The sequence below is a fragment of the Chamaea fasciata genome, unplaced genomic scaffold (genome assembly GCF_029207755.1).
Source record: "Chamaea fasciata isolate MVZ Bird 193981 ecotype frontalis unplaced genomic scaffold, bChaFas1.0.hap1 SCAF_4, whole genome shotgun sequence".
Classification (NCBI taxonomy): domain Eukaryota; kingdom Metazoa; phylum Chordata; class Aves; order Passeriformes; family Sylviidae; genus Chamaea; species Chamaea fasciata.
Window position 1 is genome coordinate 49,943,680 of NW_027094089.1, and position 26,272 is coordinate 49,969,951.

A 26,272-nucleotide genomic window follows, 5' to 3' on the forward strand; every position below is an offset into this window, starting at 1 on the left:
TCAAAATTTGCTCTTCTACCCTCATAAAATTAGAAAAGTTTCTTCCCAGTGTTTTCTTAGACCTTCATCTCATTGCTCTCTCAACTTGTAGGTGCTCGGAAGGTCCGGGTATGGAGCAGAGAGCTTGTGCTGCAGTCAACAAGTGAGCCTATCTCAGGATTAGAACAAGCACTGTCGTGGAAGTGAGTAGTACCACAGTCTGCATGCTGACAGCAGTGTTGCTTGTTATTCCCTGGTCGCAGTCTTTGATCATTTTAATTCCTTCATTTTAATCCTTCACATTAAATCATCATTTTAGTTCCTTCAGCGTTTTGTTGATTTTTCCCAAAACTTGAAGAAACTTGGCCTTCTGATGCAGCATGAGGAAGAGTTGCCCTTTAAACCCTGAAAATCCTAATGCTTGCATCATAAGTGGAAAGAAGGGATAGATTTGCTGTATACAGTCAGTGTCAAGTGGGTTTGAGCTCAACTGTATAAAAAGAAATATTACAGGTTCCATTCCTAGTGCTGACATTTTTTTGGTCACCTGTGGATATCATAAGCTCTGATCTGTTCTGGACCTATGACTGTCTGAACAGCGCTGAGGAAAACATGTTCTCTGCTGTCTTTTTCTTTGTATCACTGGGAAAAAATGTTGAGATGATTTGGGTTTAAAATGGCAGTTAGTGGTTGTGTGAGGAATGAATTTTCATTTGGCTCTTTTCTAAGGCCCTCAGGAAACCTAATAGCATCTACACAAGAAAAGCCCAACAGACATGATGTGGTTTTTTTTGAAAAGAATGGACTTCTTCATGGAGAGTTCACCCTCCCTTTCCAAAAAGGGCAGGTCAAAGTAAGTTCTTGGTCTGGGCTTCTTTGATGAGAGTGTAATGGAGTGTGATGAGAGATCTCTTCCAGATTCTAGGAAGATGTTTTTAAGCTAATACTTTGTGCTTATCCTAATGGAAGAAGTGATCTGAAAAAGAGAGCAATGAAGAAGCCTGGGGAGAAGATGTGATGCCCTCTGCAAGCCCATAGTACAAAGACACATGGTGAAGGCAGATTGTAGCCGTGGGGTATTTCTGGGCTCTATATTCTTTATACTGGGCAAATGACTCAACAGTACTTTTCAGCTTGTCAGCCATTGCAACAGTGAGGCTACATACTCACATGATTCCAAATAAGTGAGAAGCTATTGCTAGGGCCTTACTTCAGCTTCTGTACTTGGATGCTGAGAGGTCTTTTGGCAGATGCTTCCTCAGTGTCAAGGAAAGCAAAGAGAACGCTGCTGTCATTTTTGCGGCCTCTTCATCTGTGGTCCTCTGAGGATGCCTTGTCAGGGGCTTTGCAATACACGAGGGCTCTGTTTGTATATTGACTGGTGCACCTTTTGTTGTTGGAACACATCCTGGTCTTGTAAACTGTCTGGAAGCAAGAATATCACTAAGAGCCATGTTTGTTTCTGCAGGTTAATGAAATGCTTTGGAATGCAGATTCTACAATCCTGGCTCTATGGCTGGAAGACCTGAAGGTGGAAAAGTCCAACCCAAACACTTATGGTGAGAGCACTCCATGAGGCCCTGACTCTTAATGCTTGCCTGCAAGTGTCGTTAGCAGTGGGTACTTACCTGCAGGGTAGGAGATGCTGTGAAGGCTTACCAGTGGCTTTGACACCACTGTGCTGGTGTCATGGTTTAACTGCAGACAGCAACCAAGCCCCACAGAGTCACTTGCCCACTTCCCTGCCAACAAGATCAGGGAAAGAATCAGGAGGGTAAAAGCTGGAAAACTTGTAGGTTGAGATAAAAACAGTTTACTGTAAAAAAGCAAAAGCCACACATGCCATAAAAACCAAAGAAATTAATTCATCAGTTCCCATGGACAGGCAGGTGCCTGCCATCTCCAAGACCAGCAGGGCCCTGTCACGTGTAATGGTTACTTGGGAAGAAAAACGCCATTGCTCCAAATATCCCCCTCTTCCTCCTTCTTCCTCTCTCTTTATATATGAACCTGATGTCATATGGTCTGAAATATCCCATTAGTCAGCTGGGGTCACCTATCTTGGCTGTGTCCCCTCCTGACTTCCTATGCATCTCCAACTTCCTTGCCAGCTCGGCAGTACAAAAAGCAGAAAAGACCTTGGCTCTCTGTAAGCCCTGCTCAGCAATAACTAAAACATCGCTTATCCACCCTGTGTTCAGCACAAATCCAAAACACAGTCCCATATTTGACACTGAAGAAAATTAACTACCCCAACCAAAACCAGCACAGCTGGTGAGGAAGAACTGGTTGTTCAGCCTCGGTTCAAAGCATCTTCCAGGCTGCTGTAACTGGAAGTGATACAAATGGAATACTAAAGGTCTGAGCCGTTCATTAAACAAGGATACTGTCTCACAAGGGTAGCTCTGAATTTTAGGATTCACTTTTGCACAGTGTGTTGTTTTCATGTGCTGTATGTTGTATGACGGCTGATGGACTGAAGACTAGAACTGTTATTTTAATTGAGCTTAACACATCCCTAGAAATGCTGTGGTGGTTGGGGGGAGGGTTCGAGCTGAGTCTCAAGTAGTAGTCTGTAGTAACTATTTGTTTTTCTACAGTTCAGCTGTGGACGACAGGGAACTATCACTGGTACCTGAAGCAGAGTCTACACTTTGGTAGCTTGGAGGAAAATCAGTTGGTGTCACTGCTGTGGGACCGAGAGAACCTGTATAGACTACACATACTCTGCCAGGGCTGGCATTATCTCTTCTACGATTGGCATTGGACCACAGACCGTGGGCTGGGGGAGAATAGTCAACATATAGCAAACGTGGCTGTTATAGATGGAGGTAAGCAGTGGGACAGCTTTCCAGCTCCAGGGTCAGAAAAGATGGGGTAGCCTCTTCAGTTCTTCTTTTAATTGTTTCTGCAAAGCTTTTAGGGAGGGGTCCGTGTAATTGATAGATGCTTCAGGGGTAGTTCAATGAAGATAACCACTAAGAGCACAGCAACCATTTTCCTGTAACATTATTTCTGCTTCCAATAAAGAATCCAGAAAGAGTTTAACTAACATTTAGATTGTGGTGTGTCTTGGTTTTTTTTCTCTTGTCTTCCACAGATAAAGTGCTTGTCACAGCCTTCCAGCATGCTGTAGTGCCTCCACCCATGTGTACCTATGAGATCCAACTCCAACAGGCAGTAAATCAGGTTGCATTTCACACAGATCCCAAACGTAGTGGGGATATGGCTGTCCTGGATGCTGATAACAGGATTTCTGTGTACAGATATGGTAAGACCCTGTTGCAACCTCATAAGAAGAAACCCTGTGTTTCTTGGGAGACTAGTAAGGTGATGGTCACTTAAAACTTTACATAAGACATACTTGGTTTAAGTGTCAGTTGAAGCTCTGCTCTCATTTCTATTAGTTTGAATGACACAGAAGCATTTTGGTGGTGCATTGACTTTGTAAGAAGACAGTGTTTGGCACTTGACTATGTAATTGTGCTGGTAATATTCCCCTGCCTAGCTTCAGCTTGAGTGCAGCACATGGTGTCTTGCATAAGCTCCTCTGATGGCGTGATACTGACTGTCACTGGAAAGTGTCTGAGAATCTGTCTGGAGCACTACCACTTCCCAAAGCACTTCCATATACAGTGTGCTGTGACGTAAGAGGTGTTTTGTACTGCTGTGTTGGAAGGTGACTGGCTTCCTCAAAGTGAATGTTAATGAGAATTTCATTTTGGCTGGACAAGTAGGGATGGCATTTTCTGACTTTCTTAATACTTTCATGTAGCAGCTACTTTTTGATAAGATTGAAGATGGAAGGGGCTCTGTTGGGTGGATCTCTAAGCTCTGCTTTGTTCTGCTTTGTGTTTGCCAGGACGGAGTACTGTGAATGACCCTTCTGTCAAATTTGGAGCTGTGGGAGGAAATGGCTTTAAAGCAGCTGTGGAAACACCATACTTGGACAAAACCTACAGGTAATATAGAACTACTACAGCTGTAGTGGGGAGAAGCATCCTGACTGGATGCTTTAGAGGTCACAGGTCTGGCCACTTCTCTCAGGATTTTTGAGAGACTGTCAGATAACATGGTTTCATTTTGTTGAGACTGTCTGCAGCTAGTGCTGAGAACTGCCCTTTAGTGAGGTCTCAATCTAGCAGAACCAGTGACTGTGAGTGACAGCACTGAGATACTCCTTCCTGTGCCTGATGCACAAAGGAATGATGGTGCAGTGCTCAGGCCCATGATCACAACACACACAGCAACAAAGCTGCTTGCATGGCAGAGACGGGGATGAGGATAAAAATCCCACCATACTTTCTGTTTGTTCCTAGAGGTAGTTGGCATGGAAGCAGTACTACTTAGGGAAAACAGATGGGGCTTTCTAGGTCTCATCCTTTATCTTCAGCTCAGCTTGTGACAGGATTTGTGGTTTGGGTATCGGTGTTTCTGCACTGGAGCCCTCCCAGCCATGCTGTGTATTTGCCAGGCTGTCCTTAGGAAGTCCTCTGCCTCTCTGGTTAGGTGACCTACTGAAATCAGGTTCTGTTTGTGTCCTGATCTCTCTTATTTTGTGACAGAGTTGATGTGAGTAGCAGCAGCTATGAAGTGATGAATCCTCTGGGGCTCCGATTTCTTACCTGGCTGCCAGATGACAGCTTCCTGGTTGTTGGTCAAGGTCAGCGTGCTGCTCAGTCTGTCCTTCACCATCTGACTGCAGTGCCTCATGTGGCTGGAACTGAAGAAGAGTGCCTGAATTTACGGTACTAGAGATCTGTCAGTTGTGGCTGAAGTCTGAGAATGCTTCTGCAGAGTGCCTAGAAGGAATTAAGTCTCATTAAACCTGCAGCCTGGAAGCCACAGGTTAAGGAATTCGGCTCTCTTCCAGCTGGAGAGCTAAACAGCTCATGAAGCTGCCCACTGGTCAGCACTCACCTGTAGTCCTAATACCTACACCCAGTGTGGCAAGGGTACATGCTAAACATGCCTGTATCGGTACAGAATAGTTCTGTTCTGTGGAATTACAGACCCTTGGGGGAGAGGGGATGGCACGTGACACTGAATTCCTCCATTCTACTTTTTGCCCACCATTGTCAAGGTCCAGAAGAGGGCCAAGTAGCCATTGAAACTGCTCTTCTCCTCCTCCTCCTCCTCTCCTCCTCCTGACCTACTGGTCTTTTTGGGGCCAGTTGAGCTAAAACCAGACAAAAGAAGGCCACCTGGGGCACAGAAATGCAGTTCCCAAAGAGATCGAGAGAGCTGCTCTTTGCAGCACTCACCCAGCAAAGACAGAATGATTTGCATGTGAACTATAGAACAGAAAAAGAGGGGTGTGTTTGCAGAGTGCTGCAGTACAGACAGTGACCAGCGCAGTTAGGCAGATGCCTGTTGGCCGGACTTGCTTATCCTCTGTGGTGCCACTGTCAGCTGACAGGTGTGAGAAGACAGCAGAAGATCCTTACATGATCAAAGTATGTTCATGCTGGAGATGTAGGTCATTTCGTCTGGCTACAAGAAAGGCAGGAAAAAGATATCGGCTTGTAAGTGTATCTGCTGTGACTGACATTTTGTATTTCCTCTGTCTTGCATCAGGTTGTCAGTGCCTGTAGATGGAGAAGTGATGAGCCTGTACTGCAGCCCAGTGACCAAAACTGTAGCTCTGCAGCTGACTGATAGACAGATCCTAAAATACTTGTGGGGTAAGCTGGGCCCTGTTAAAGTACCTGTTTTTAGGTGTAGTTGTTAGATATTTCTTAAAAAGTTTAATGAGATGATTTGACTTTCAGGGACGTGAGTGACTCTTGCTGTGTAGTTGTTGCTGCTTTTATATTTCCTCTGCTCCCAGAAATGGGCTGAAATTAGTGATTTGTGTCAGAATTCAATTACCTTTACCTATAAAAGTAACTTTAAATATATATATACATGCATATGTTAACACAAATATGCACACACACAACATTCAGTGCTGACTGACTGCCACATCCATAGATATTGTCTCTCATGCCACAGCAGAATAAAGGCACTACTGAGCCCCTGGAAGTTACCACCTCCTTGTCTGCTGCGTCCTGGTCTTCTGTGCCAGCATTACTCCCCTCTGTCAGATAGCATAGCTTATTCCCAGTTCTGGTTTTCTTAAGATACATGTCATATGGTTTTGATATCTGAATTTTTGATTGTCTGGAAAACAGTTAGATCTTCTTTGCTCCTCAGAGGCTTCTTCTCCAGTCCTTGAGCCCTGGCGGAGTGGCAGTAGCTCTGCTGTTCAGTTCCCCTACCGTTGTGTGCAGACTTCCATCACGAGGATTGGTGGTGAAGTAAGTGAGACCGCAAGCAGATTAAATTCCCTACTCAGTTGTTCTCTGTGCCAAAAGTACACCATGGTCTTCAGCCCAGGGCCCAGTGATACTTCTCCATGATGTTCTTCATAAGGCCCTTGGCAGAGCTGAGAGCTTGTTTTCTCTTGCCTGCTAGAGCATTTCTGGTGGATTGCAGTTAACACCCAATCACCCCATTCTATGAATACAATGAATAATTTCATTAAAGAGTAAGAAAATTCAGATTGGAAATTTCTAGCAGTTACTACCACACTCTTTATGAAAGAACTGTTTTGCTTTGTTTTACTTGAACTTAACCTATTAGCGAACCTGGCTGCACTGAGTTACTGCAGATCTCCTGGTACTGGTTTTTCCTATTGGAGATGGTTTCTTGATAGTTGCAACAGCTTGAAGAATGACTAGCTGTTTTGGTAGTATTTCACGGTTTCCTTCCTTCCGTGTGCATCCAGCTGTAGGAGGGTACTTTGCTCTGCTCTTAAGTGGTACTTTTCCTCTGGTATCCTAGACCAAGTGCTGCTGAATAGAAAAGCTTAGACTTCTAGCATGGCTTCTGCTTCCATTTTGAGAATGTGCAAACAGCCTACCTACAGGGTAGGCCAAGCTGGATTTTCAGCCAGCATTGTTTAAAAATGTTCAAGTTTAAGTCCTCCTGGAAGAGAGGTTGGATGACTTGCTGTCTGGCTTCTCTAAGTAATTCACATGAGGTACTCATTACCTAATTGTAAGGTACTTCATTCCAGTGCTTGTCAGTGTTGTGAAAGACTGGAAGTTGTGATGCTGATAGCTCATAGTTGTCATTATTTTAATTACAGGAGGTGGTCTTGGGCCTCACAGATCGATGCCGGTTTTTTGTTAATGATATTGAGGTACAATTCTTTTGCCCCTCATTTCATCCCCTTTTCCTCTGCCAAAGGCAGCTTCCGTATTCTGGTCTAAATTGTGATAAAACTTCATATTTTACAGGTTGCTTCTAACATCACATCATTCACAACATACAATGAGTTTCTGTTGGTGACAACCAACTCGCACACCTGTCAGTGCTTCTGCTTGAACAACTTATCAGTGAAGGGTAAATATCAGCACTGGCTGCCTGCTCCTGATAACTAGTGGCATTTGTCTTGGAAACACAATATCTCCCCATTTTTCAGGTCCAAACCTGTTGTATTTGGGTTCCTCAAAGGAAGTGTTTAAGAGATGAGAGTAAGAGACCTGCTTTCAGAAAACTACCAGAGAGCAAGGAGCTCAGGTTACTGAATATGCATCACGTGCTTTTCACAGGGAAGAAAATTTGTGCTGTAGTCGACCCTTAACACTGTTTCCAACAGCCTGGCCCTGCATTCTCCCTCTTACCTCCATGTCCAAAAGAAGTCGTCTGTGTGCTATTTGAGGGTGTGTGGTAGAGAGGGGATCACTGTAGGAGTTTCTGGTGGTGTCTGGCTATGAGAAGTGTGATGACCTTGGTAAAGGCAGGACAACTTACTGATCCTTTACACCCTTCAGTGCTACTCTTATCTGGTCTGTTGAGCTTTGTCATCCTGTTGTGCAGAGGACACACCTCTGCTTTTTGTACAGCACTGAGTAGCACTCAGCAAGTTCCCATCCTGTCAGGAATAACTGAAGATAGCTGTTGCATTGGTGGCTTGGTTTGTCCAGTACAACCTTTTCCTGGCTCCTACAACATAGGAGGTCCTTAATGGGGCACTGTGCTTCATGTGCCATTTGTGCTGAAAACTGTTGTCTTCAGCCCTGCAGGCTGGCCTGAGCAGTGCTGCTGCACCCAACAGTGAGACCCTGCGCAAGGTGGAACGAGGTTCACGCATCGTCACCATTGTTCCCCAGGACACAAAGGTGGTGCTGCAGGTCAGTGCTCTGCCCATGTTTGCTGACGTGTACTATCAGGGTGTGCAGGGGCCTGTCACAGTGGGCACTTGGCCAACCTGCAAACTGTGTGCAGTGCTGCAATACTGGTGCCCTACAGTGCTGAAGCACAGCACCTCACAAATCTCCAGCTGTCTGGCTGGATGCAGAGGGATTTTGAGCATGCCTTTGGGAGTTAGGTTCAGTAGGGGTTCAGGCAGATGGGTGTGTGCAGAACTGTGAAGAACTAATCAAGTTCTTAATGGCTGTGGGTGGTATAGTGCTACATATTGTGGCTTCTCACCATTAATCTCAAGACTCACTTCCTAGTACTTACTAACCACCCTCCATTAGCCTTGGCACTTAGTTTTTTGCCAAACTCACTCTTCAGAACCACCAGAGATTCACAGAATGGAGATGGATGTAATTTGAGAGGCACCTATCAGAGCAGGGCTGTTATGAAAACTTAATCAGATTGCTCTGGGTTGTACCTGGTTGGATAGAGTCCAGCCTTCTGAGAAAGAAATGTTGCTGAACCGAGAGAATGTTCAGGTATTTTTCCACAGTGGTTGAAATTGCATGTCTTCTGAAGTAAGTAAACAGGCCCATGCACTTCCAAGTAGCAGACGGGGCTAAGAAATGGGCCAGTCCTCACTTTTCCCATAATGTAGGCAGAGTAACTACACGTAAGTAATTGTGTGGATCTTATGTTATAGATGCCAAGAGGAAATCTGGAGACCATTCACCACCGTGCTCTGGTTCTTGCCCAGATTCAGAAGTGGCTAGACAGGTAAATGGCACTGGTGTATTCTTGTTTTCCCTCCCCCAGTCTGAGCTGTGAGAGGCTGACTGACCTGGGAAAGAGAGGGAGGTTAAACTCAGAGGAATTGACCTTGTTAGAGGGAAGAAACTGTTTCTATGGGGACCACCTAAAAGTCTAGCTGTCAGCTGTGCCACATAATTCTTGCTTCGCCACTCAAGGGCTTATTACATGTGCTGAAATTGCGTGGGTGGGAGAAATCTTCATCTGCTTCATTCTCCAGACATCTCAATCACTTCAGGATTAAGCTGGCTGTTTTCCATTTTTTACTGAATTCATTATGCTGAAATTTTCTGAAAGGGGAATTGATAAAAAATGTAACACTCTCTTTTAATGAAGATGAACATAATATAAGTTCTGTATTGCTTCAACCTTGCAAGCTGGTGTGTCCCATTGCAAGGGTCAGCAATGAACATTATTGACCTTGCACAGTGTCCTGGAAGGCTGTCTACATAGCTTATTGTGTAGCCTGTTCTCTTCCCACTGGTTCTGTGCTTAGCTCTAGTCAGTTGCCTTTATTTGTGTCTTGTCCACTATGTAAACTGTCCCGCTTGACTCATTCCTCCAGGCTTATGTTCAGGGAAGCTTTTCAGTGTATGAGGAAGCTGCGAATCAACCTCAATCTTCTCTACGACCACAATCCCAAGGCAAGTCTGCACAAGTTCTCTCATGTTGTTTGCCATACTAACCTACCCTGGAACAGTGGGCTCAAAAGTGTAGGTGGTGCTGTCATTTCTGCTTTCAGCAGTGATGGCTGCTCTGCACTGCAACATCATCATACAGACAGATCTGATTTAGCATTTCCTTCATCTTGAACTTTCAGACAAGGTCTGTGAATTTATTCTTGTACTTGATGTACATGTTCTTAGTGTTCAGAATAACGGTGTATATATACTCTTGTTCATTTCAGGTATTTCTGGAAAACACAGAAACCTTTATCAGGCAAATAGATTCTGTGAACTCTATCAACTTGTTTTTCACAGAACTGAAGTAAGTATAAATCTGCATAGGGAAGAATGTGTGTAATTAGTGGTGGTACATTATTGTGTCAAAATATTGGCAACTCTTCAATGTGGGTGAAAAGAATCTGAAATCTGGCATGTTGAGTCATAAAGGCTTGAGTAGGCTCAATAGTTTCAGGGATAGTGTTTCTTGTTGGGAATTCCAGTTTGCAGGCAGCCATTAGATTTTTGCAGCAAGTAATTAGTATATTATCTAAGTGCTTTGACTTCTCTGCTGCGTTGCTGTAGAGCAGTAAAGGAGAACAGTGAAAGTTTTGTTCCCTCGTAAAGAGGAGCAAGATGGAAGTGCATATCTAGTCTGAGGCTAAGATACTTGCTTGGATCCTCAAACAAGTCCCCTGACTTCTTTGTTAAAGGGTCAGTGATGAGGCTGTATGGTGATGCTAGTTTCAGGACTTCTCAAGCTTGCTGAAGTCAATAATTGTGTAGGAACGGGTGCTATCACTTAGGTGTTTCATTTGATTTTCAGTTTTTACCTGACCAGAAATAGTAGCAAATGGCTTATTTTTCTGAATTGTTCAGTGGATAAATCCATTGTGGATTTAGTAGAATACTACTGTATCTTGTAAATCTTGCCTTCTGATATTTTTGTACTACTGAAGTAGTTGTTTGACCAGTTTTAGGGGGTTTTTTAATGCCTCTCTTGGCTGACAATCAATTTGGACTGACAGATTTTTGGAGAGCTTCCTGTTAACGTGGCAGTTAATGAATAGTTATTTTCTGCATGCATTTGAGTTCCTTAACCTTATTATCTTCGTTCTGGACTATGTGGTGGATAGTGCTCTTATTCCCATTACCTGTTTTTATCTAGAGAAGAAGATTTCACAAAGAGTATGTACCCGTCTCTGAATGCCAGCAGTAACAGTCAGCCACGCCAGCATCCTGATCAGAAAAAAGTAAACCTCATATGTGATGTGATGAGAGTTGCCATGGAACACATTAACCCTCAAAAGTGAGCACTTTTTTACTGTAGGTGAAGGAACCATTAGAGAGATTTCTAGTGAGTGATTATCAGGAAGCAAAGCTGTCCTTGACATCAGGTTCTTGACCCTAGGTTCTCTGAGGTGAGCTTGTGCTCCACAAAATTAACTATACCATGCCTTGCTTCTGCTGAGGATCCTACCCTAATAATTCCACAGATAGCATACCAACATTTTACTAGAATTGAAATAAAATATGCAGGATGCTTATGAAGGTTTAGGAGATACACTCAATTTAGGATCCATCTGTGTAGGATTGGAGACATGAGCAAGGTTTTCATCTTGGTGAGTTGCTGACTGTTTGAAGCAGCTGGCCCTTTGTAAAGATACCAGCTGTTCTATTTGACACTGATTTACTTTGTAAATTATTAGCTCCATGTTCCTGATTAATTACCTTTTTGGTAACCATCCTCCTTAGATGAATCAACACCAGACAAAGATAAAAGCTGAGTGCCTGCTGAAATGGTGCTGAACTATTGGCAGCTTAGTGTTACGGAGAGAGGAGGAACAGGTGGTGGGTAGCTGCTAAGCCCTGAGAATTCACACACTTCCCAGCAAACTTTTTCAGAAAATAAAGCATATGCTTGGCTAGCAAAGCGCTTTTGAAATAGTATATGTGAGATGTGTGGAAGTATAAAAACACCCTATAAAGCTTTCCTTCTATAAAAAAGACTATTTTCGTGCCGGAGTTCATTTGGAAAACTGTGTCCAGCTATCTGAACTTTTAGAGAGAGGGATGTCCTCTTTTTCATGCTGCTGGCATGTAAGGAAGCTCATTCTACTCAAAACACACCTTTCAGCTTTGTGACATGTTTGGGAGGACATGCTGAGTAGTTGAACCTTTCTGGTATATTCAGTTCTTTTCCCGTGTTTGATGCCTTCCTCTAGGAGGATCAAAGTGCCTGAACAATTGCATTGTTATTTTTTTTACTAAGATGTAAACTAGAACTTGCACAAACTGTGCAAAAAAAGAAGTAAGTTGTGTTTTTGCCTTCTCACTTTTTCATTCACTACTTTTCTTTTCTTCAGGTACTGTCTATCAATCCTGACAGCACATGTAAAGAAAAGTCCTCCAGAACTAGAAGCTGCTCTCCAGAAGGTTCATCATCTTCGAGGTTTTGTATCAGGAACCTCAAAAGTTTTGAAAATGGGTGGTTTGCAGGATGTTTGTGTTAAAGAAACTTCACTGTCCAACCAAAACTGTTAAGGAGGAAACTTCCCCATCTGACCATCCAGGAGCCACACTGGCAGTCACGTTTGCACCACCTGAGCTGGGACCACCCCCCACAGCTATGCCCCCCACAGTCAAACCAGGATTCCTTACCAGTTTAACCTCAGATTTCCCATAGCTGAGTCTCAGACATCCTGATCCTCAAAATAATTTAGTCTCAGTGCAATAACTAAGTAACAAAATAGCAGCTCCAGCTGGTGCCTCTGAGGAGGGACCCTGGTCCTGTGAGAACTTTAATACCTTCACAGCCTATCCCTGCAAAAATCTGGAGGTATTCAGCTCTGCTGTGTCTCAGTGTCTCACAGGTCTCTGTCCCCTTTGTTATGCAAGTTCATACCGGAGCTCTCATCACCCAGAGCTCAACCTGCAGCTCCCAGTGCAGCTACACCTTGAGATACTGCACTGAATTGTTCCTCAACACTTTGATCATTAGCATGGTTCATGGTTCACCAAAAACATTATTTTAACATGACTATTTATGCAGCAAGCCAAAAACATGAAATGAAATGTATTTGAAACCATCGGTGTGGTTAGGTACAGCAGCATGTCACCTAAGATAGCTGCTGTACATGCCCTCAGCTCACCCTTTTACCTAGGTTTGCTTGCAGATACCCCAGAGTTGGACCTGTTTTCACTTTCCAGTTGGAACTCTAGTTCTCCCAACATGGAAGTTCCTATTCTGGATTCTGGTATCTCGAACTAGCAGACTTTGCCTTTATTCTGTGCTGATGCATCAAGCTCATCACAGTTGCACGTTCAGTGCTATGCTTGGGATGGTCCTTGAAGTTGCCCAGTAAAGGCAAAGTAACCCTTCTGCAGAACAACTAACAGAACAAGCGGTTAGTCTGATGGTCCCTCTCTGATGTCAAGGTTGTGCTTGATGCTCATCCTTTCCTCACAGCGGGGTTCCACTGCTGTTGGTGTAACAGGTCATATGTTACTTTACCTTGTTGCAGAACGCATTACGCCAGAAGTCCAAGCTGTGAGTGCAGAAGAAGCACTGAAGTACCTGCTTTTCCTTGTGGATGTCAATGAATTGTATGATTATTCCTTGGGGACATACGACTTCGATTTAGTTGTCATGGTGGCAGAAAAGTCTCAAAAGGTCTTGGCCTACAGTTCCTGCTAAGGAACTTATTTTTCTACTTTCTCAAAGGTTCTTTGTAGTTTGCAGATCAGCCCGTGTGTTTTCTTAGTAATGGCTCTCTACCCAGGCAGGATTCCAGTTGCTCTATGTGTGCTTGGGATGATGCTGGGAAAGTGTCGTGTCTCTGCATCCTTTGGTACTTCTTGAGCACAGCTTTAGAAATTTATTTGTGTTCAAGATGAAACAGTACTCTTCTAGAGCAGCAGGGCAAAGTGGCTCTGGGGAAGGGAGAGATTGGTATATGAAGCTTTGTGACTCCATGTCTTCCATTCTCAGTTCTGTACTCTTGATTCTTGCTTATTTAGTGGTTCCCATGATAATAGCATGTGTCTTCATGTGTGTTTAATGTGAAATCTCTGAACTGAAATGCCCGTCTGCATCTTTAGAGTTTCCTATTGTTACAGCAAATTCTGCTGCCCATCAGTTAGAACACCGTATTAATATTAACAGGTTTTATGACCTTTGGTGTGGAGAAGTTGATCAACTTTATGGCTGCAAATTTATACATAATCATAGATAATAGAAAACAATATTTGATACGACACATAGGCTTGAATTTTAAATGCTGCCAGCCTTTAGATACTGCTGAAGTCCATGTGGGAGCCTGGTAATTCAAGTTAGTAATTTCTGGCAAGAGTATATGAACAAATTGATTCTTTAGGATGGCTTACGTTTGGGGGAAAAAAGAGACGTTTCTAGTGTATTATGATATATTTTCAAATATGGGACTGTCTGTTGATGAAGATGGGGACAAATAAGGATTTTAGCAGATTAGCTCAACTGCAGTTTTTATTGTTCTTTGCAGGACCCAAAAGAATACTTGCCCTTCTTAAATACCCTGCAGAAAATGGAAACCAATTATCAGCGATACACCATAGACAGACACTTGAAAAGATACACAAAAGCTCTTGGCCACCTCAGCAAATGTGGTAGGTGTCCTAAGGAGGATTTCTGCAGTGTAACATTTCCATTTTGGAGAGCCTTTGCAGGGAAATAGCTAAAGAAAGAGAAGGATTGCACAAGATCATCTTCCTGTCTGGTAATGCGTGGTGAACTACTACTACTTGCGTTTTGTAGTGTAGCTTGGTGCAGGAAGAAAAAAAAGTTTATTCCTCTGTGGTCATGAAGCAGGTGAAGTCTTGTGTTGTTCCTGTTCAAGTGAATTGTGTCTGGTTAACATTGCTGGCAAAACCTCAAGGAAGCGAACACCTTGATTTTACAGTAGTAGAGTGGGTGCTTTTCCACCTCAGCACCTTTAGTTGCTTCTTCACGTTGTGAAACCAGACTCCCTGGGAGCTGGGGGGGCCATGTACTTTCTCTTTTATTTTTACAAAAAGTAAATTATTTCTGCAGGTCCTGGACACTTTTCTGAATTTCTGAACTTGGTGAAGGATCAGAATCTGTATTCTGAGGCCTTGAAGCTGTACCCTTCTAGCGCTCAGGAGTACAAGGTGCGTAACTCGTGACAGTGCAGTGTCAAAGCTTTATATTCCCTTATGCATGTGTTTGGGTCTCCTCAGCCACTTGCTTGAGGGCAGGAATGATACCACAGCTGTTTGTGTTCAGGTTCTGTAGGTCATTGGTATTCCAATGTTGTCTGAGACCTTCTGAGACAACAGCTGGAATGACTCTCAGCACTAAGCCTGTGGGACCTGGTCATCGATGGTTGGTATTCCTTTGATCCTGTGACTCAGCACCTGGACGTTCTGTTTCTTCTGCTGCACGATCTTGCTGAATAACTCCCATAACCTCAGGAAGACTTCTTCCCATTTTGACCCCTTTGTGGCTTACAGATCGTGTGGGGACAATTCGTTAAACTATTCTGAAAAGCACTGGAGAACTTGGACACTTCTAGATGTGCTGTTTTCTAGTACATAGTGTCCCTTACTGGTTCAGTGTTACTGAAGAACTTTAGCTTGTCCAAGGCTGAGATAAAATGTAAGTGCATATAATATAATCTAATGTAGATACTGTAAATACACAACACACAAGCCTTTGTACAAGGAAGAGTTGAGTAAGAGGGGAAGTAGAGAAAATTGGTCTATTTGGAACAGTGAAAGCAGAAAGGAGTCTTTACTCGTGGTGGAGGTCTGTTTCTGAGTGACTCATTGGAAGTATTTTGTTATTCCCCCTGGATCCTTCCAGTCAAATCCACTTGCCCCTTCTTCAGGGAGATAGTAAGCTTTGAGTAGCCTGTGCCTGTAGAGTTACATGGCATGCGTGTTCCCTTGTGCCAGTGTTTGTTTCCTAAAGTAGGTTGGTTCAGAGAGACATTTGAGCAAAAACTACTCATGTGGGTGGAGAGGAAAGGTCTGGTTTCCTGCGGTATCTGGTTTACCCAGCATTTGGTTTGGATAGTCAGGTACCTCACTTGATGTAGCTCTGTGAAGTGTTGGTCATCAGCCCTTGGCTTGATATGGGTTGAAATGGGTAGAAACTTCATGCCTAAAAACTCTTTGGAGAAGCTGGGTAAGAGGCTTTTGTTGATGAGCCCTTAATTTTTACTAATGGAGGACTGCAGCTCCCTTACTAATCTTTTTTTTTTCTTTTTTTTTTTTGGTCCCTTTCTTTCAGGATATCAGTGATGCATATGGGGAGTACTTGATTCAGAAGCAGCTGTATGAACAGGCTGCATTGATATTTGCTCGTGCTGGCATCTTTGCAAAAGCACTTGATGCTTTTCAGAGCAGTGGCAGCTGGCAGCAAGCCCTGTGCATGGCATCACGGCTTGGTTACACAAAGGATAAGCTGTCCAGCCTGGCATGGAGTATGGCAGGTAGGCCTTGAAAAGAAATGTGCAGAGCAGAAGTGGCTGCTGTTATTTATAGTTCACTTCAATTTTTCCTAGAATTCAATGAAAACCTCAGTATTCAGCAGTGCTTTTCTTAAATGAGAAGATCCCATGTTTCCCCAAGGGTTTGTGCATTTGCACATGACCTTTGTTTCTCAAAGGAACCAAAAGATGTTGAAGGTGAACTGATAGACAACCCAGGAGCTGCCAAGCAAACTGTGGCCTTGGCTGTTCAGTGCTGACTGCTTCTTGCATTGTTCCCTTGCAGCTGGTTGCCAGACTGCTCTTCCAAGTTGCCTCATTAATTAACCTCAAGGAATGGACATACACTGAAGTGTCCGACATTACTGAGGCCTCTAGGTATTAACTGGTGCAAGTGCTGTGCCTATTCACTGACTTCAAAGGCTGTTGGATAATTTGGAGCTGCATCTTGTTTTCTCCTTGAAGCCAGCTAGCAGCCAGGACCAGCTGGTACATAAAGCTGTGTGTTGTTCTAAGGAGAAGAAGGTAGCTGGTCAGAAAATTTGTGCTCACTAACACATGTCAGACATGAAGTGTGTTGTGGACGTGGTGTATATTTCAGCAAGAGAAATTTCACCTATTTCAGCAAAAGAATGGAGCATCATCCTGAATTCATGAGTTCAGCCTTACTCAGAGGCAGAGTTTATGAAGGGACACTTAACACAGCAGGAATATGGCTTCTGAGAGTCTAGTCTTCTGGAGTTGGATACTTCAGTGTTTGCTTTTTCCGTCACTTAATGTGATTTAAATCCTTCACGCCTTTATAGTGCCCTTTTTAAATTACAGGTGTAATTTAGCAATTGAATACATGTGTGAGCAGATAGCAAGTATCTGAGTGAGTGGGATTTTCCTCTACTTCATAGTTTTCTGGCAGAAAATCCAGCTGTTTCTGAAAAGCTGAAACTCCACTTTTTCTTGTAGGAAAACTAGTTGAACAGAGAAAGTATGCAGAGGCTGCCATACTCCTGGAGCAGTACACTCGGGTAATGTAATCACCCTCCTGCCTGTGTCCCAGTAATGCCCAGTATCTGTCAGTCAAATGCACCATCCGTGTTTTCTCTGTTCTCCTGCACCACATGTGACTCTGTGCATGCTGACAGCAAAACAGTCTGTGCCATGGGCCCCCTTGGGAAGGGCAGAGCAGGCCTGGGTGATGCTGTGAGCAGGGTAGGGATAAATCCTGTGTCCCTGAGTTTTTCCACTCGTGAAGTCACTTTGGTATGAAAACCTTTTGTCTCAGAGAGCTGAAACATGAGGGCTGGAATAAGGAAGACAGAGTTTCAGAGGGATTTTCCCCTTAGTGTGGGTGAAGTAACATAGTTTTGCTGACTTGGTTTGTGGTTTTTGTTTGCTTGTTTGGGTTTTTATGTCAACACCTCAAAGTAGCTGGCATACTAGTATTTTCCTCTTGGCTGGGATACTGCTGCATAGAAATACCCATCTGAATAGCTTCTACCTGAAAATGTATTACAAACATCAGCAACAGCCCATGGTTGCTCTTTCCTTCTAGGACTATGAGGAGGCTGTTCTTCTGCTCTTAGAAGGGGCTCTTTGGGAAGAAGCTTTGAGACTGGTAAGACATTTCAAACCAAAAGAACAGAAGTGGAAGTACATCCTCAAAGTGTAAAACCAGGGATGTGATCTGGGTAAGATCCTTAAAGGGTAGCTTCTCTTTTTTCCCTGATCCAGATTCACAAGTATGGTAGACTGGATATCTTGGAGACCAAGTTGAAACCTGCTATTTTGGAAGGTGAGTCTGTGCAAGAGGCTGAGGCTAAAAAAGATCTTTGCTGGGTCTATGGGAAATCACAGCATTCTAGTTCTGGAAGGTTTATGAAAGGATACTTCGCTTCCATCTAATTGATGCTGATCAGTTAGCTGCACTTGGCTCTCCTCAGTGCTTCCTGAAGCCCTGCAGTATCATGGGATCTTTTTAGCTTAGTCAGGCTCCTATGGAGTTTTTCCAGACCTCACAGTCAGAAGCTGAGGGGTCTGTGTCTGCATGTCCATGAAGAAGCAGGGCAGTCCTTGTTCCAGAGCACATGTGGCAGCAAAGCTCTGGACCAGGAAAATGGCAATCTGTCCTGAAAACTTTGATGAGTAGTTTTTGGAATAAAACATTATTTGATAGCTTTACTCTCCCTTCCACATAGAAAGAATATTTTGTTACTATTCCTTGTTCTTCCTATTCATGCTTTATGAGTTGCAGGATTTTTTTCTGAGCTTGTTGAAAGACTGTGCTTGTGTAAAAAATGCTTTTTGTTTCTCTGGCACAAATGTTTATGTTTTGATTTTCTTAATGATCAGCTCAGAAAAGTCAGCTGATCTTCCTAGATTCCCAGAAAACAGCATTTCTTCACCATAAGAGTCGCCTGCAAGTGGTGCGAGAGCTGAAGGAGAAGGCCTGTGAGAACCCACAGGGTTAGTATGGAAGTGCATATGGCTTTCTCCTGCATAAGAAACTGGGATCATGTGTTTGTTTGTGGTTGCTGTTCGCTCTGATGGAACTGTGCTCTCCTTTAGCTTTAATGGCATGTACAGCAGTAAAACAGCACCCTTCTCAACCCCTCCTCACTCCGTACTTGGAGTGTGATTACACTGTACTTTCAGCTCTTTCTTGGGTCACAGCTTTTGCACAAAGAAAATGCACCTGAAAGCTCTTCAAAATGACATGGCATTGTCTCCACAGTACCATCCTGGCTGGGTGAGACACTGCTCAGCATGTCCTTTGTGGAAGGTACTTATAGACTTATTCACCTGCCAGCTCACACAGGCTCAGGGAATTTCTCTGAAAGCAGAATGCTGTGTCCTAGTCCACATCCGCTGTACTGAGATAGTCATCCCTCTGATTGTGCTGTTCAATATCAGGATCCCCAGCAGGGCAGAGGACCAGGGTTGTTCTCACAATTACTGGTTTCTCTTGTGTGCTGGCGCAGTGGGGAGCCATCAGGTACACCAGCAGGTAGAGTGAATCTCCCCAGCAAGCTACACAGATCAGTCAGAAAGCTTGAAATAATTCTGACCTTTTTCCATACTGTCACAGTTGTTACCATGTTTTGCAGATTATGAAGTGCCAAATTGCCCAGAATTGGAGCTTTTCTCTGAAACCAGCAGTGTTGTGACAGCCAGTGATGTGAACAGCAAATACTCACACAGCAATTCAAGAATATCAGCGTAGGTATCTGCCTTCAAATCACGTAGTGACTGTTCTGGCATCAGCATTCAGGAGCTTAGCTTGCTCATGCTTGACATGCTCCTCCTTGCAGCTATGGTGCCTTGGAGCTGCTTTAATTACAGGCATTTCATTGTTACTTTAACACTCACTGGAAGGGAAAGAGCAGAAAAAGCCAGAAGCTACTAGTGCAACAGGAACTGGATGCCTGGCAGAGGAGCTGAGAATACAGGCTCTGGGTGGGTTCTGGCTCCCTGGGTGTTGGGCATGTGGTCAGAATAGCTGGCTGTAGAAAGCTAGACACAGAATACAGGCAGAGCCTCTCAAACATTACCAGCTTGTGCGCATGTCTTGTGTTCTTTGGCCCAGTTTTGTGATTGGTCTGTGGGAGTTGCTACTAAAACTCATACCAATGTCTTCCCACAGTGGTTGTGTGCATTGTTTTTGAGTGCTCTCAATAATATGAGCTGCAGTGTGGGTTGGGGTGTGTAACAGGCAGGTGTAATCTGTGGGACGACTTCTGAATTCCCTGGCTGAATTGTGGAAGAATACAGTGGTAGGAAAAATGTGGGCTTTTTAGACACTTTTTCTTTTTTTTTGTGGACCAGATGTCAACAGAAGGAGAATGCAGCCTTAGTATTCAGTGTCAGAGTGTGCAGATCACTTGGGAACATTATGCAAGTAGGTCTGGTCTATGAAAGAAGTTGCTTTCCTGTGATCGTGGGTAAGAGCTGGGCAGGCTCTGGAGATGGCAGAAATTAAAATGTTCACAGTCAAGCACATACCCTGGCCACCAGTGTTTTAAGTGGACTTCAGCTTTGCCTGATAGTGAGTACTGCTTTGTTCTTGGAGCAGCTCCTGCTTTGTGTTGTAGACATGCTTTAACCTTGCTGGAACATGGAGCAGTCCTTTTTGGAGCAGAGAAACAGCCTGACTCCTGTTTTGTGTTTCAGACCACTAAGAATATTGGTTGAGTAGCACTGAAAACTGTCACAGCACTTAAGGTTACACACAGTTCTCTGTCACTGGAGAAAGCAAGGACTTGAGTGACAAGTTTCATGCACAATGTTGATGTTCATTCAGACTTAACCCTGCTAACAGCTAATCCTGTTGTGCACACTGCAACTGAACATGCTCTTTGCAGGCGATCTTCAAAGAACCGACGCAAGGCGGAGCGTAGGAGATACAGCCTGAAGGAGGGGAGTCCTTTTGAGGATATTGCCCTTCTGGAAGCCCTGGGAGAGAGTGTTCGTGCTGTGGAGGCTATGAAAGGTAGGACAGTGGGTGATCTTAATCCATGCTGCAGCTTGTGAGGATGAGGACAGCTAAGGTAGTGTGCCCCCTCTTGTTCTTACTGTGTATGCTGGGGAGAAAACCTGCCTGGTCCATATAGCCATCTGTGTTGGACCTTGGTTTAGTTAATCTGCCTTTTGTGCTCAGAATAACTTGAGCTCTCTGCATTTGAAGTTGGGAGCAGAAAAAAGAAGCCTTCTCAGTGCCACTGCAGATTTGTCTTCTTTTTGTTCTCGGACACTGTAGGGGCTCAGTCGGAACGGAACGAGTTCTGAGTGTCTCCTCTCCTTCCTGTGTGCTGATAGCAAAGAAATGCAGCTGTTCATTTAGTATACCTGTGTTGATTGCTATTCATTGCTTCTGTTTCCTCCTGCAGGAGAGATACACATCCTTCTGAAACAGCTTGTGCTCTTCGGTTATGATGAGCAAGCTGGGGCACTGCAGCAAGTTCTGGAAGAGGTTTTGCAGTTGATGGAGAACTCAATCCGAGAAATCTGGACTCCAGACCTGCATCAGAGCTCTGTCAGCCTGGTCTGTGCCCATCTACAATACCTATCACACTCACTGGGCAGTATCAAGTGTTTAGCAGTATTTTGCAGTCTCCAGGAAAGAGCATGGAATCCTTCCATGACTTTCAAAATCTGGCGTTTTTTGCTGTTAGAGGGTCAGTAGACACTCTGGGCGGGTGTTGCTGAGTCAGTACACTCTAGATAGGTACAACATGTATAGCCTACTATGTTTCCTGCACTGGATGATGCCACATTGGATGTGATGAGGTCTTCTGAGGCTTGTGTTGCCTCATCCCAGTGGTGACTTGCTTTTGTAAGCTCCATCTGAAGCAATTTGTAGAATATGGGAACACTCCCTTCTTTTCTAGGCCTAATGGTAGCAGTGTACTAGAGCAGTTGTTGCCCAGCCTGATCCTGTGAAGTAAAAAGCTACTGGATTGGTTAATTTAGTCTGAACCATATATCATAAGGAGTAAATTTAAAAAAGAAAGATTATGTCAGGCTTCTGAGATTCAGCTTAATGCAAAATAAGGATTATTTTCCAGAGTAAAAAAGTCTTTATTTCTAATAAGTGGTTTCTGAGCATTTATGATGAACACAAGATGTTCCCCAGTATCTTCTTCCTAACTGCTGATTAGCAGGACTCTTAAAGACAGATTAAAATTGTTCTGACCGGGAACAGAGACTCCCAGATGAACTTTAAATATTGATGGAGCTGTAATGAAATCAGTCCTGCTGAACCATGACATTTAGGGTGCTGTGAAGAAGTAAGTGCTGGGATAAGAGTTCTGTATCCTGAAAAGCTATGTGAAAGCCATTCTCTCTGCCTCTGTGTTAACTTTCCTGAGACATCACTGGGCTTTGACCATGCTGATTACACTTTGATCCTGTTCACTTTGTACTGTGAGGTCTCCCGGTTTTGGACAATAATAGCAGAGTTTCCTTTGAGAGTATTCCTGCTTGTGCCTTGCTTTGTTTAGGTTGGAATATGGCTATTTCTTCTTACAGGTCTTGGGACCCAATTCAACAGCTAATAGCATTATGGCTGCCTATCAGCAAAAGAGGATGATGCCTCCTGTTGTACAAGGTTAGTTGAGGCTCTGAGTTGAGTGTGAAATGTCAGGAAAGTTAGTGGGTTTGGAGACTCTCCAAGTACTGCTACCTGCCAGGTACTCAGCTGTGGTGGTTCCTTGCTTTTCTTTATGGTGTACCACGCTGCCTTGTGGCAAGTGAGCAACTTTCTTAACTAAATTTATTTTGCTCTGAATTTGTGTGTAAAACTGTCTCAGTTTAAAAATGTCTCTTGTACTAAAATACCTCAGCTGCTCCTGGGTTCCTGTGTGTGCAATGTCAGTCTGTTGTGAGGGAATTGAAAATCTGGTTTCTTAAGGAATGTGTTAGATAATTCTTCATGTAAGTTACTTGCTGAATTTTTCTCTCTGGCTTTGGCAGTCAGGCCCGGCTCTTGACCACACCAGGATACAATCTGTCGTGTCACTTTGCCAAGTCAAAGTCCTTGCAGTGAATACAAAATTAGGGTCCCAACTCCCCAGTCTTCCCTTTCCTCCCTAGTCCTACATCCTCTTTCCCTGCTAGTCCTGAAATTTCCCTGCTAGTCCTCTATTGAATCTATAGATGCAACCTGTCTATTGACACTTTCCAAGGCTGGCTTCAGAAAAAGCCTTGTGCCTATTATTCACTCCAAAAGAAGCCAGCTCACTGTGGTGCATGATGGGCCAGTGACAGGTGAATGAATGGAGTTTTGCTTTGTGCCACTAATGGCTGTGGCTTTGTGCCTGTGCCTCCTCGTTCTGAACAGTAACACTTTAATATTGAGAGGGGACTTGGTGTGCTTAGAGGTTTCCTGGTGAAAGCAGGTGTTCTGAAGACGCTGTCCTGTGCAGACTGATGATCAGTCACTACAGGGAAATTACAGATGTCAAGAGATTTCTCAGTATTGTTTGATGTAAGAAAAGTGAACAAAGTAGTCGACAGCTCTTGAAAAAACTATATTGCTGTTACCCCCTGTTCTGACACTTGTTCCATTTGCCTTTCAGATCCAGAAGTACTGGCTCCACCAAAACTAAATAAAAATCTACAGTGGAAACTGCATCTTCTCCAGTAGCCAGAAGCCAAGGAATCCCTGTGGACTCTGAACTCTAACTTCTCATATAATTTCATTATATCTTTGCAGAAGCTGTTGCTGTTCTGGTGTTTCTGATACACTGTTCTTAGGGCTGTGCAAGTGAAGGGTCCTTCCACCTGATGCAGCTGTGACTGTGACCCATATGGTGTCACACTTACGGACACAGTCACTCACATCCACTGCAGAGGTGGCTTGTGAGGCTGGAGAGCAAAAGGATGTGCAGCTCTGCAAGCTCCTACCACTGTTCCCCTTTTCTGGATGAAGTAATCCCTCCAGTATTGGATGGGTTATCTTCTCTGCCATCCCTCCCTCCCAAAGTTAATACCTGCCATGATGACAGGCCACATTTTAAGCACAGCCTGCTTTAGAGAGTTCTCCTGTAAGACTGTACCAATAGCAAATTGCTGTAGTTGCTAAATGAATTTTGTGTTTTCTCTGCTGAATCTGGGTGTTGCTGATACCAGACTTTCATCAGTGCTTTGTTACATCAGAGTGAATCCTGCAGTGCCAACAGCCATTGCTGTTTTGAAACTGAGCCCATTCACAGGAGGGAGGTCTTGGACAGAGGAAAACAGGAACAAAAGCAGGGCGGAGGTGTCAGTGTCATGCTCTGCTGGGTAATACTACCCTGATTATCTTAGATCAAAGAAGATAGACTAATGCTGCATTATGGCACTGACAGATCAGCAGCTGTACCCTGATAATGCTGTGCACTATTGCAGAACTCTGTCATCTGGAAACTGGTCTTGTGTTGAGAATTAGGTTTTACCCCAGAATACTTCTGCAACCTGATGTGAGAAGTAACAGCAGCAGTTCTGGGAGCAGAGGAAGGAGACAAGGCTGGAAACCCTTTCAGTGGTAGCGTCCCCTTCTTGGTTAGTTTTGACCTGGCAGCTGCAGTGTTCAGGCCATTTCAGTTGCATGCTGCAAAAAAACACTGCACAAAGAAGGTGCTTTACTGTCTGTTGGGGGTGTTTGTTGTTGGAGGCACAGGAGTGAGCTGTATTCTGACTGCTTAACATGAGCATGTCCAGTACTGCAGGTCACTGTTTTTGTGTGGCAAGAACTCCATCAGATGGGGGTGGCCATTTGGTCTTGCACCGTATGTTGTACTGTCTTGGGCTTGCTGAAGGGCAGTGGTAAAAGTCTTTTGCCAGTGTGAAGCATTGGAGCACATCTCATTTCCAGTTGTTTTGAGTTTCATGGTCTGTTCTGGGTTGTGTGGGGATGACTTAAGTTTGTCAGATTTTGTGACTACACTGGAAAGAGATTCTCCAAGAGTAAATAAAGCCTTTTGAGATGGCAAAACACATGAAAGATTTTACAGGGCAAGACTGTTTCACAGGATCTGAGTCTTCAAAATGGTAGCAGAGCACAGTCCATGGTGAAATACAGAAGCCATCTACCACATCTGGAGGAAGAGCTGATGAGGGAGTTTGTGCTCCTCTGCAGAGCACTCTGGCCCTGCAACTGAAATGTGACACTGACACCAATAATTCCTGACATTCCTAAATCTGATGCCAGGAAATGCTGAGGTCTTGCACAACCTAATCGATTGTCTAGAAAGAGAACACAAGAAAAGGTAAAATTGCCACTGGCTTACTGAGGATTCATGCTTGTGTCTAAGTACGTGTATGATTTCTTTTGGTTTTCCACCATGGTGATGGTGAAAGCCAAAGACCATTTTGGCTTAGGTGTGCTTTCTTGTGCTCCCATCAAGGCAAAAGCCCTTTAAATATGCCATCCAAGTGAAAGATCAGTCTTCTAAATCATTCATCACTGAATTTCTACTGTCTTCCCCTACACCCTTCCCTCCTGAGTGAACTTGGAGTAAGGAGCAGTAGAGCTGGGAGCAGCACCTAGAGTTGGTGAGCCTTGAGGGGGGATGTTCTGCTTCAGCAACTGCTTCTGCTGAACCTTAGTTTCTTCTCAGCAGCAGCTAGGAGTGAGCTTTCTCTTGATTTCTGCTGGCATGTTTTTTTGCCTTCTTGGTGATGCATGTAATCTTGAAATGTACTCTGCTTTAGTTACTGTCATTACAGACACATTGAATTCGCTCTTACAAATTCTGTGGAGGCTCCTACAGAGTTACCAGGAATGGAAGTAAGCCATTAATGCAGAAAAATGGAGTTAACTATAAAAATGTCTCAACCTCTCAGCAAATGCAGCTGTATGGAAACCTCTTTCTCTTGTTAGCTATTTCTCACCTGTCTGCTGATTAGCTTCATTAAAAGAAAGGAAATCCATCAAGTTTAGTAGGAACTTTCATTAACAGATCCAGGAACAGTGTGGTTCATTGGAGTAGCAGATTATATCTTGTTAGATTGCCAGTGATAAACACACCTGCAAAATACAAGTGTATAGTGCTACGTACAAGTGTTCCCAGGTATACGCCAATGGTGTCAGAGATCTTTCCAAAGAGGCATCCCTGCTCTGGGGAAGAGACAAGACTCTTGACTTGTCTGCAAGGTGGTCATGTTCTCATTCTCTTGCCTTGGAGGCTTTCAAAGAATATTTTTTTTCTTTCTGGGAGAAGCAGAGATGAGACTATATTCAAATATTCTCTAACCACAATTGCAAACAGAGTAGGGGGAGAGAACAACTTTCTGTGTAAATGAGTATTGATACTTGCAAAGAGAGGACAAAGGCAGTGGGGTTTTCATAAGGGTGGAACAGAACTCTGGCACCACTCTCTTTTCAACCTGGATGGTTGCAGGGGCAAGGGTCATCTGACCCTCCAGCTGATAAACTGTCACCCCATCAGCCTACCACCTGTTAATCCCTTCACCACGTATCTCATGGCACATCTCATGGAAAGTCCTTTACCACATCTTCCTTGGATTTAGGCCTCATTCCTGCAACAATATTACAGAAGATAATACAGCTCCAGAAGAGATTTAATTACAGCCAGGGGTAGAAGGGAGATGCTTTATCACTGACTGATGAGTGTTAAGGTTATGCTGCTATTCTGAGGCTCTCTTCCA

The 26,272-nt window shown here is 43.9% G+C and overlaps 1 protein-coding gene across 1 annotated transcript in view; it reads left to right on the top strand.

The window, feature by feature from the left end:
* ELP1 (elongator acetyltransferase complex subunit 1) overlaps positions 1-25,534 on the top strand; it is a 32,469-nt gene extending 6,935 nt beyond the window's left edge. Inside the window, exons 7-36 of the mRNA XM_066181475.1 lie at positions 92-182; positions 709-832; positions 1,448-1,538; positions 2,580-2,810; positions 3,080-3,250; positions 3,842-3,941; positions 4,545-4,727; positions 5,557-5,663; positions 6,175-6,278; positions 7,112-7,165; positions 7,263-7,368; positions 8,044-8,159; positions 8,873-8,946; positions 9,545-9,623; positions 9,887-9,966; positions 10,810-10,950; positions 12,008-12,093; positions 13,166-13,314; positions 14,162-14,285; positions 14,710-14,807; positions 15,931-16,132; positions 17,090-17,151; positions 17,679-17,741; positions 17,858-17,918; positions 18,476-18,589; positions 19,231-19,342; positions 20,485-20,612; positions 21,010-21,164; positions 22,151-22,229; positions 23,200-25,534. Of these exons, the coding sequence (XP_066037572.1) occupies positions 92-182; positions 709-832; positions 1,448-1,538; positions 2,580-2,810; positions 3,080-3,250; positions 3,842-3,941; positions 4,545-4,727; positions 5,557-5,663; positions 6,175-6,278; positions 7,112-7,165; positions 7,263-7,368; positions 8,044-8,159; positions 8,873-8,946; positions 9,545-9,623; positions 9,887-9,966; positions 10,810-10,950; positions 12,008-12,093; positions 13,166-13,314; positions 14,162-14,285; positions 14,710-14,807; positions 15,931-16,132; positions 17,090-17,151; positions 17,679-17,741; positions 17,858-17,918; positions 18,476-18,589; positions 19,231-19,342; positions 20,485-20,612; positions 21,010-21,164; positions 22,151-22,229; positions 23,200-23,267 (3,353 nt within the window). The 3' untranslated portion in view covers positions 23,268-25,534. The remainder of the gene's footprint in view (positions 1-91; positions 183-708; positions 833-1,447; positions 1,539-2,579; positions 2,811-3,079; positions 3,251-3,841; positions 3,942-4,544; positions 4,728-5,556; positions 5,664-6,174; positions 6,279-7,111; positions 7,166-7,262; positions 7,369-8,043; positions 8,160-8,872; positions 8,947-9,544; positions 9,624-9,886; positions 9,967-10,809; positions 10,951-12,007; positions 12,094-13,165; positions 13,315-14,161; positions 14,286-14,709; positions 14,808-15,930; positions 16,133-17,089; positions 17,152-17,678; positions 17,742-17,857; positions 17,919-18,475; positions 18,590-19,230; positions 19,343-20,484; positions 20,613-21,009; positions 21,165-22,150; positions 22,230-23,199) is intronic.
* Positions 25,535-26,272: the final 738 nt, after the last annotated feature.